This window comes from Pan paniscus, chromosome 1 (assembly GCF_029289425.2).
Source record: "Pan paniscus chromosome 1, NHGRI_mPanPan1-v2.0_pri, whole genome shotgun sequence".
Lineage (NCBI taxonomy): Eukaryota > Metazoa > Chordata > Mammalia > Primates > Hominidae > Pan > Pan paniscus.
In genome coordinates this window covers 96,476,314-96,487,535 of record NC_073249.2, presented here as the reverse complement: position 1 = coordinate 96,487,535, position 11,222 = coordinate 96,476,314, and the positions used below count along the sequence as shown (strand labels likewise).

At 49.2% G+C, this 11,222-nt stretch overlaps 1 protein-coding gene across 1 annotated transcript; it reads left to right on the top strand.

Moving 5' to 3' along the window:
- Window positions 1–7,574: 7,574 nt before the first annotated feature.
- On the top strand, window positions 7,575–10,858 carry S100A9 (S100 calcium binding protein A9). Its single transcript, XM_003817185.3, has 3 exons — window positions 7,575–7,713; window positions 8,101–8,265; window positions 10,479–10,858. Exons 2-3 carry the CDS (start codon window positions 8,116–8,118, stop codon window positions 10,671–10,673), a joined length of 345 nt encoding a protein of 114 aa, XP_003817233.1. The 5' UTR covers window positions 7,575–7,713; window positions 8,101–8,115; the 3' UTR covers window positions 10,674–10,858.
- Window positions 10,859–11,222: the final 364 nt, after the last annotated feature.

The window sequence follows — 11,222 nt, the reverse complement described above, 5'->3', positions numbered from 1 at the left end:
CTCTGCCCCACCTCCCACCATCTCAGGACCCTTCCCAAGTGCCCAGCCTCGCTCCCCACCTGCGCCCAGAGGCTCCACTTCAGCCTGGCATCTTTGGAAAGGGCTCCGTGACTAGTTGGGACTGGTAGAGGCTCAGAGTCTCTCTTCTCCATTCTAGCACCTGAATGAATTGTAATTATAATCTCCTCAAGAGCAGTTCCCAAGTCTATCTCTTTACCTGCCTTTAATACTATCATTATTTATATTTACATTTTTTTGTCCTCTGTCTTAAGCTTCCCTCCAGCTGTGAATTTCACAGAGGTGGGAATTTACTTTATTCTGTAGTCTCAGGGTTTAGCTTAGTGTCTGGCATAATGCTGACACATGTTAGAAACTCAATAAGCATTTGTCAGATAAAGAAGGAAGGAAGGAAGGAAGGGAGGGAGGGAGAGAGAGAGAGGGAGAGAGAGAGAAAGAAAGAAAGGAAAGAAAGAAAGAAAGAAAGAAAGAAAGAAAGAAAGAAAGAAAGAAAGAAAGAAAGAGAGAGAGAGAAAGAAAGAGAGAAAGAAAGAAAGACTTAAACAGGACACGCTTTTAAAAGGTGTCAAAAGAAGAAATGGAAAGGAAAAGCAAGCCAGCACACCGACCTGCTTCAAATAATGCATACCTTCAAGTACCTAAGGCAGTGGTTCTCAAAAAGTGGCCCAGGGGAAACTGGGGGACCCCAAGATCGCTTGGGGGGGTCCATGAGATCAAAACTAATTCCAGAACAATATTCTCTGAACTTCCCACCACAGGAAACTGCCCACAAACCAAGACTCCCGGCTCCTCACTTTCCTCACTGTGCTGATATTTGCACTGATGACACAAAAACAATGGTAGAAAAAACCGTTAGAGACATGAACCTATGTGTGGCGTCAGACTGCACTAGCAGTCATTGTATTCCTCACAATGTATTCTTTCAAGAAAAGGAGGCTCACTTAGGAATGTTCTTGATGAAGCAGTGAAAATTACTCATTTTATTAAATCTCAACCCTGTTTCTCTCAAGGAAAAGCATTTGTGTGCTACAGTTGTGAGCTGAACCAGCCACTTTTTCATGGACGCCGTGAACAAATAACATAGAACAAATAATAGCCAAACTATGGATACTCATATTTGGGTATGCGGCATACATTTTCTTGAAAATTAACAAAGTGAGCCTTTCACTTCCGGGAAAACAACTAGAATTTGTTAGCATAATAAAATTGGAGCTTTCAGGCAAAAATTTGAATTTTGGAAAATTTGTGTCTGCCACCATGAGTTTGACAGCTTCCCAATATTTGAAGACTACTGACAGGATCAGTGGTGATATTAACAAATGTGGTGGGGCTTTTTTGCTTTTTTTGTTTTGTTTTGTTTTGTTTGTTTTTGAGACGGAATCTATCTCTGTCGCCCAGGCTGGAGTTCAGTGGCATGATCTCTGCTCGCTGCAACCTCTGCCTCCCGGATTCAAGTGATTCTCCTGCTTCAGTGTCCCAAGTAGCTGAGACTACAGGCATGTGCTACCACACATGGCTAATTTTTTGTATTTTTAGTAGAGATGGGGTTTCATAGTGTTAGCCAGGATGGTCTCGATCTCCTGACCTCATGATCTGCCCGCCTCAGCCTCCCAAAGTGCTGGGATTACAGGTGTGAGCCACCACGCCCGGCCAAATGTGGTTTATTTATATGTGTGTGTGATATATATAAATATGTATATATATTGAGTAATAAATGATGTCAGCATTTAGAAGATGTACATAACTCAGTCAACCAATATTTTCCAAATGATCAATATATGAAGTCACAAAGTTTGGATAAAAGATCCATTAAATTTTAAGAGGGACCAATTGATTCTAATGTAACAGAGAACAAATAATTCACTGATATGGTTTCAGACTGTACGTTGCAACTAACCTTTGAGAAACCATCACTTGTTGGGTTTTGATGTAATATGAGAGAAGAATATCCACAATTATATATTTAAAGGCTATTAATGTATTCATCCCCTTTGCAACTACTTGTCTGTGGGAGATTGGATTTTCTTCAAATCTTCAACCAAAGCAACATACAGCAATACCTTGTATGCAGAAGTAGATGTGATAAACCAGCTGTCTTCTTTGAAGCCATACAGTAAAAAGGTCTGCAAAAATGTGAAAAAAAACACTCTTCTCACTAGCTTTTGACATATATATATATAATTATTTTTAATTGTTTAAAAACGTGGTAATACGTAATGTGTTTATTAATGGTACTTTAAGTGAGTTAATAAATCATTTTAAATTTTTTAAACTTTTAATGTAGTAAATACTAATACATCTAATCCACAAAAGCTCTTTGGGATACTCAATAACTTCTATGAATACATATAAAAGGGTCCAGAGAGCAAAAAGATTAAAAACCTGGGGCCAAAGGAATCCCACAGGCTGTCCTGATGCAGATAGGTCACAAGGTGGCAGCATGCGCCCTCTGATAACTCCGGAGCCACCTTTCACTCACTAGGAGTCTCTGAGCAACCTCTTTTATCCATCACTCCCTTCCACTTCCTTCCTTACCTTCATGCTTCTGTGTGGCACGTCTTTTTTTTTTTTTCTAACTAGCTTTATCCACCAACGCCTTCATAATTACAGTGCATAGCCATCTCCTAAGCATAAGTTCTGGCCAAACCAAGCCAGTCATTCATTTTATTCTGCAAACATTTGTCAGGTGTCACTCATATGCAAAGCTTATCATCCAGGGATGAGTACATTGAGAACACTGCTCTCAAGTAGTTAATAATATAATGAGGGAGACAGATCCAAAGGCCAGTGATTATAATGCCTGCTGAGTGTGAAAACCCTTTATTCTCTACAAAGGGCTGTGGACTTCAAAGGGAGTCCTGAGAGCAGATGATGCCAAAAGCCAGATGCTGAGATACTCGCCAAAAATTTCTGCAGGGATCTGGAACCTAGGGACATAGTGAGCGCAAAAGCCAGGTTCCCAAGAGATCGGGGAGGAGAAAGGGTTGGAGCAACAGAAGCCAGGCAACAAAAGGGAATGCCAGCTTTCTCAATTTTGAAGGTGGCATGTCTGAGAAATTAGGAGGATGATGAGCAGAGGCAGCCAAGGTGGAGACAGGGGGAGAGGTCCAGACTTGGGGAAGCTTAGGTTGAATGTCTAAGAAGCCAGATCATTGGAGGGTCCTCACTGTGGATGCTGGAGCAGCCCAGCATGGGGGCAGGGAGTGCGGCTGCTCTCAGCAGGGGGCCTCAGAGACCTCAGGATGGCCAGTGAAGGGAGGCCACGAGGATGCCAGGGGTGGTCAAAGCTTGGTGTGGACTGAGCCCAAACGTGGTAGAACAATGGTCTGAAGCTACCCGTGGATAGCTTCTGTAAGTCATCCTAATGCACTAGAGTCTAGAATGAGCACTGGGGAAATGGGGGATGTTAGGGCGCTTGTGGTTAGGAGACCCGTATCCAGAGATCTCCAAGGAAGAGCACTTGGGACTCCCAGCAAGGAGGAAGACAGGGAGTGGAGGAATAGGCAGCAGGCTGTGCGCAGCCTGAGTGGGGCTGGGCCTCAGGCATCAGAGTCCCTGTGAGGAGAGGGACCTGACTTCACCTGCAGGTGGAGCAAGTAAGCCAGGAGACAGTGTCCAGGGGCCATGAGGCTAGTGGTAGTCATGAAGCCCACCAAGAGTCCATCAAAACTTGGAATCTGTGCTAGAAATGACCTAAGGGTCAGCTGTCCCAATCTCTTCATGTAATGGATAAGAAAATGGAGGCCCGAACATGGAAATCACTTCTAAAGACCACCAGCAAGTCTGAGAAAGCTAAGGACTAAAACCAGCTCAGTCCCTCAGTCCGGGTCCCACTGTGTGCCTGCTGTAACACCCCCATTACAACACAGGAGGGGTAAAGCTCCCTGAAAGGCCACAGTGGGAGCTGCAGAGAAGGGAAAGACAGACCCGCAGTGGGTCCCAGGCATCTGGGAAAGAGCACAGTGATTTGATGGTAGCTGCAGGAACCTCTGCCTGCTTGTTTGTTTACTTGCTTGGTTGGTTGTTTGTTTGAAATGGAGTCTCACCCTGCCACCCAGGCCAGAGTGCAATGGCGTGATCTTGGCTCACTGCAACCTCTGCCTCCCAGGTTCAAGCAGTTCTCCTACCTCAGCCTCCTGAGTAGCTGGGATTACAGGTGCGCACCACCACACCCGGCTAATTTTTTGTATCTTTAGTAAAGATGGAGGTTTCACCATGTTGGCCATGCTGGTCTCGAACTCCTGACCTTGTGATCCACCCGCCTCGTGCTCCCAAAGTGCTGGGATTACAGGCGTGAGCCGCCGTGCCCGGCCACTTATTTGTTTTTTAACCCAAAAAGCCACGCCCTTTTCTCCCAGTGGAAACCTCGAGTCATTGTACAGAGCCAGGAAAATTGGCCCACCCACTTCATGCCCTAGCAGAAGGCTCCGACTTTCCCTGGAAAATCAGTACCCAGAGGGGAAGACCCCCATCCCACCATCCCTCAGTCCAACCTCTGGCCTCGGCTGGCAGTGAGGAGGCAGGTGGGTGTCGGCCACCTACTGATCATGCCAGGAATTGTCTGCTCCGGTCAGAACCAGAATGGCTCAGCCCTGGCCTCACCTGCGCCTGGGCTAGCCTGGAACCTGGGGGCCTGCAGTGGCCTTCTAAGATGGGGGCCCACTGTCAGCATCAGATCCCCCAAGTGCAGATTCCCGTCTGTTTTGAAACCCTGATCAGCTGCTCATTCCCACCCACTGCTGAGCCTTGTCTCCCCCAACTCCCTATTTTACTTTCATTCTGAATCAGCACTAAATGACCACAGTCAGTGGCTCTGCAGAAAGTCACAGAACAGAGGGTGACAGGCCAGTATTTATGTCACATTCACTCATTTCATCATTGATTCATGCACTCCTGAATTTATTCAATCAACAAGCGTTCATCCAGTGCCTCTGAGCCAGCCCTTGCCTGGTGCTAAGACTTCGGAGGTGAGCAGGCAGCATCCCTGCCTAGAGGAGCCACAGTGGTGTGGAGGAACCAGAAAGTCCACCTGAAAGCTGAGAGCTCCATGACAAAGCAGAGATGCCTGCCGCACACCATCACTCAGGGTTTGATTAACACACACCCTGCTTCATTGTCATGCTTTTTTTGTTTTTATTTTAAATTAATGGACAAATTGTATTAAACAGGAATTTTCACATAAAGCTTCAGATGTCCTGGGCCCTCAGGAGGTCCAAGAACATCTGGTCTACTTTCCCACGTGGCAACCCTGGCCTGACACTGGCTGTCCCTTCAAGGTAGGAACATTCTCATTCCCCACAGTTGCCACCACTGTCCAGTGTCCCCAACCCTGAGGCCCCATATCAGTGGCCACAAGTTGCCCTACTGCTGCCGTTGATGTTCTCATGCCCCACCAGCTTCACCTTGGGTCTGGTTCCCGCAAGGGTGAGTTGGAGATCCTTGGTCCAGAGTGAGAAGTGCTTTGTCAGAGGCAGCAGAGGGCGCCATGGGGGCACACAGGAAGGGCGCCTGGGGCTGTGCAGGGACTGCAGAACAGGCTGCATTGGCACACAGGGTCGGCTGCTGGCTGCTGGCTGCTGGCCGCTGGCTGGGTTTCCTCTATTAGCTTAAACAATGGAAGGTGGACTTGGATAGGAAATCTACCTCATGCATTCCTGAGCTGTGTCTGCACCGTTCATTCATTCATAGGCGACTCATGCATTCAAGCACTCATTTATTTATTAAATGCTTGCTGTGTGCTTAGCACTGTGCCAAGCCCTGTCCTTAGCTACCAAGAGTTTAAAACGTAATTTGGAAGACAGGATATAAGATTATGTCTCCCCTTTGTATTGCGACTCACTCATCAAGTTCTCCCAGCATCTAGCATTCATATCTGGCACTCAGTAGGTGCTCAACAAATATTTGTTGCATAAATGAATGAAAAGATTATTAGTAATAATACCTTTTATTTACTGAGCTCTTCCCAACTTTCCATGTATTGTCGCAATCCTCAAGGTAAGTCCTGATATTATCCTATTTTATTGATAAGAAAAGTAAGGCACAGAGAAGTTAAGTAAACCGCCTAAGGTCACACAGACAGTCTGAAGTCTTAACCACTACTCCAGGTGCATCTCAGCAGTGTGAGGCAGGCCATGCTTAGGGCCAATGCTTAGCACACACAGAGATTGCCTCAGGCTTTCAGAGGACAAAGCAGTCTGGAGGGGCTGGGGCAATAAAGGAAGGCTTCATGGAGACAGAACAAAATAACCAGTGCAGGTAGAAGAAGAGAACCATCTTTCCTGATAGAGAGAGGGGGCAGCAAGCAAGAGGGAGTCCCAGGGTGGATCATCCATACTGGCTTCCAGGGGTGGGGGGAAAGGATGCCAGCAAGGACTTCAGCAAGGATCAATCAGCAAATCCAAGGGGGTCCCTCTTGCCAAGCCCTGGGCTGTGTGCATAGGAGAAGGAGAACATGAATGAGAACCTACCTTTGAGGATCTACAGCCAATTGTTGGACAGAGGCAAAATATGTAAATAATTTTACTCCAGGAAAGCAAGTGTTGAGAGCCAGAGGTGGTATGAGAATCATAGTCAGGAGGACAGAAACTGTTTCCAAATGGGAAGCACAGAGCAGTCTCCTTGGAAGAGAGTGCATTAGAACTGAGCTGTGGGGGTGGGCAGGATATCTCTGTGGAGTAGGGGAAGGGCACTCCTGGGGTGGCAAGGTGGGAGGTGGGCCCTGTGTTCCCACAGTGGGCAGGGAGGTAGTGAAAGGGAAGCTGGCCGGACAGGCAGGGCCATTCCAAGAGGGCTTTGTGTGCAGGGCTAAGCCAAGCTTTCTCCATAGGCAATGGGGAGCCACTGGAGGTTCATAGCAGGAGAAGGACACATCTTGCCCACCAGGAGGCTATGTAAAAACAGTTGTCTCCCAAGTTATAAGTTCCTGGAACCCTTGCTGGGAGCAGGATTTAGAAAAATGATGCCGAGAGATGCTAGAAACATATTCGCCCTGAGGCTCTCTCACTCAGACTGCAAGAGGAAGGTATCATCAGAATTGCCCTTAACCAGGAACCAGAATAGCTGGGTCCCCTTCCTGCCAAGTCAGCAACCAGCTATGTGACCTTGCTCAGGTCCATCTCCGGGTGTCAGTTTCTTCATCTACAATGCAAGAGGGTTGCCCACCTCTGAGAACCCTTCTAACCCCAAATCTCACCCTATGAATCTAAGAACACCAACCCCTCGCCATCCTAAGTATCACAGAGCCAGGCAAGCATGGGTGAGAGCTCAGACCATCCTTGTTGGACTAAAAGGAAGGGGCAGACTGCCCATGGGGGGCAGCCAAGAGGGTCAGGCCCCCATAGGTTCTCAGCCTGCTTCAACCTCAAAGGGGATGGGGGGCTGAGTGGTGCCAGAGGAGCAGCAGGCTCACTCGGGGAGAGTAGGGCCTTAGGATAGAAGGGAAATGAACTAAACAACCAGCTTCCTCCCAAACCAGTTTCAGGCCAGGGCTGGGAATTTCACAAAAAAGCAAAAGGCGCTCTGTGAACACTTCCTGCCCCGCCCCAGCCCCCTTCCTGGCAGCATTACCACACTGCTCACCTGTGAAGCAATCTTCCGGAGACAGGGCCAAAGGGCCAAGTGCCCCAGTCAGGAGCTGCCTATAAATGCCGAGCCTGCACAGCTCTGGCAAACACTCTGTGTGGCTCCTCGGCTTTGGTAAGTGAGCTGCCAGCTTCCCCAGGCAGAAGCCTGCCTGCCAATTCCTTCTTTCCTTCCCTGACCCAACTTCCTTCCAAATCCTCCTCCTAGAAGCCCTCCTTGGTTGGCCCTGCCCACTTTAAAGCTTCTTTCACATTTTCTTAGGTCATGTTCCCCTGGGGCCTCCTGCCCTCAAATGCTTTGCTTTTTGGCACTCTGTAGATATTCTAAAAAATCATTTTGTACATGTGTGTGACAGGCCATCTCCCAGTTAAGTTGCAGCCTGTGCTTTCTTTTTATTTTGCACTTCCCCCACTATTTCTGTGAGTGCTTAGTAGGAAGTGTCAAAGAAGCTTGACAGCATTTTCTTCTAAGTGTCCCAACTCTTGGTTTTCCATTACACAGACAGAGTGCAAGACGATGACTTGCAAAATGTCGCAGCTGGAACGCAACATAGAGACCATCATCAACACCTTCCACCAATACTCTGTGAAGCTGGGGCACCCAGACACCCTGAACCAGGGGGAATTCAAAGAGCTGGTGCAAAAAGATCTGCAAAACTTTCTCAAGGTAGGGCTGGACTCTGGCAGGTCTGACCCAGCCTCACAGCAGTTTGGGTTGACAAGGGAGGATGGGAGTATGGGCTACAGCAATCAAGGGGAAGGTTTGAGCTCCTGGAGCCCAGCCCCAAGATGCAGCGAGTGTCCTGTTATACAGGGCAGGTGCTCACAGTTACACAGGACGACAGGGTCAAGAAATTGCTCAATTGAACACCTGCTATTTGTCGGGCCCTGTTCTGGGCAGAGGGATGTAGTGGTAAATGGGGAGCCCACTATTCCAGTGGAGGGGGACACACAGTAAAGTTGTTGGCCAATAAAGAGCACAGATAAAGCCAAATGCCAATAAGTGCCTGGAAGAAAATGAGAAGTGCACTGTGGGCAATGGGGCTGGGCGGGGTGGAGGTGACCAGTTAGGGTACATGAGAAGGGCCTCTTTGAGGAGGTAACATTTGAGCTGAGCCCTGAATGTTGGGGAGGGAAGCCCCTGAGGATGACACTTGGCACAAAGCTGAGGAGACCCTAAGCCTCAGGCGGGAACCTGGGGTGGAAGACTTGGAGGGCTTTTCTAATCCTAAGGGTCTGCGGTGGAAAATGAATGCATAAATAGCACATGGAGAGCACCTGCACAGCACTCAGGGAACTGGGAGGTTTTTCCCCTGCTCCAAAAATGATTAGGCAGTTCTAAGAAAAAGGCTGAGCACTTCCAACAGCCTTTTTGTTTTCTTTTCAAATTTGGGGAAAGTCGGGAAACAGAGGCCTGCATTAAGAAGGGTGGAACACATGGGTCTCAGTCTCAGTTCCACTCCCGGAGCCAGACATCCTGGGGTAGGTCCCCAGCCCTCCCAGTGCTCCTCCCTCCGCCTTGGTAAGGTGGAGAATTGCAGCCTTCAGAGTTAGGGGCCCTGACAGCTCTCCATAGGTGGAGGCCTCAGGCGGGCAGGATGCTGGGTGGGGTAGGCAAGAAAGGGCCCAGCAGAGAGGCCGCATGGCAAAACTATCCTCCATGTGACCCCCTATGCCCGCTTCACCCCCCACCTGACATCCCCCGCCAGAAGCAAAGCGATGCTGTGGGAAAGGAAGCAGAGCCTCATGGATGGGCTGCACAGGAGAGTGCTCGCATTGGCTGGGTACCCCACAGGTTCTGGGAAGGGACTTAGCGAGGTGACTCAGCCAGAGGGTGGCAGAGCTGGAACCAACCAGTGCTCTCTTGGACCCCGCCTGGGTCTGGGTCTTCCACCTCCCCTGATGTCTCTCTCTTTTTTTTTTTTTTTTTTTTTTTTTTTTTGAGACAGAGTTTCGCTCTTATTGCCCAGGCTGGAGTGCAATGGCACAATCTCGGCTCACCACAACCTCCACCTCCTGGGTTCAAGCGATTCTCCTGCTTCAGCCTCTGGAATAGCTGGGATTACAGGCATGCACCACCACGCCTGGCTAATTTTGTTATTTTTTGTAGAGACAAGATTTCTCCATGTTGGTCAGGCTGGTCTCGAACTCTTGACCTTAGGTGATCTGCCTGCCTCGGCCTCCCAAAGTGCTGGGATTACAAGCATGAGCCACCCTGTCCGGCCATCTCCCCTTTTATACTTTATCACACCCTTGAAGGTCAGCGGAGCACATACTCTGCTCTCTGACCCTCCATCTCCCCTGTCCACACCTAGTTTTTCTAGGTGTTTCCCCGTTGTGTTGGTTGAAATAAGTTTCACTAATTGGTAACCTCCAGAGGGAAGGGAAGGGAGGGCAGGGGAAGGAGTGAAGTGCAGAGGGGTAGCGGAGTGGAACTGGCCTCTAAGTCAGATCTGAATTTGCATGCCCTGAGTAGTCAAGCTGTGAAAACTAATGACCCTCTCTAGGACTGGTTTCGAGTCTTCCTCCAGGAAGATACCATTCCTAGCTGTTAAAGTTGTTATAACGACCAAATGAGGTGACATTTCCAGGCTTACTCATGCCATGACCAGGGCAAGACCCTGGAACTCAGCTTCCTCTTCTATAAATAGAGAATCAGCACCCAAGTCACAGGGTCATGGAGGGAATAAACTGGAGAGCGTTTGGTGTGTGCTCAGTGTCTGCTCCATTGTGCGCACTCAGCCTATGGTCATTTTTAATTTTTAAATCCAGCCCCAGGGTGAGGCTTCCCTGTACATTTGCCAGCTGGTCATTTACTGTGCTCCCAGTCCCCACCTCTGGCCACACCCAGCTCTCACAGCCTTCTCTCCCCACCCGCAGAAGGAGAATAAGAATGAAAAGGTCATAGAGCACATCATGGAAGACCTGGACACAAATGCAGACAAGCAACTGAGCTTCGAGGAGTTCATCATGCTGATGGCGAGGCTAACCTGGGCCTCCCACGAGAAGATGCACGAGGGTGACGAGGGCCCTGGCCACCACCATAAGCCAGGCCTTGGGGAGGGCACCCCCTAAGACCACAGTGGCCAAGATCACAGTGGCCACGGCCAAGGCCACAGTCATGGTGGCCACGGCCACAGCCACTAATCAGGAGGCCAGGCCACCCTGCCTCTACCCAACCAGGGCCCCGGGGCCTGTTATGTCAAACTGTCTTGGCTGTGGGGCTAGGGGCTGGGGCCAAATAAAGTCTCTTCCTCCAAGTCAGTGCTCTGTGTGCTTCTTCCACCTCTTCTCCAACCCTGCCTTCCCAGGGCTCTGGGCATTAGACAGCCCTGTCCTTATCTGTGACTCAGCCCCCTCATTCAGTATAAACAAAATGAGAAGCAGCAAAACATGGGTCTGTGCTGGGCCCCTTGGGCTCACCTCCCTGACCATGTCCTCACCTCTGACTTCAGGCCCCACTGTTCAGATCCCAGGCTCCCTGCCCCATCTCAGACACCCTGTCCAGCCTGTCCAGCCTGACAAATGGCCCTTGTCACTGTACACTGTAGAAAGCAAAAGGGCATATCCCTACCCCTTGATATGCCAGCTGCCTCACCAACCAGCCCCAAGCCTGTCTTCACC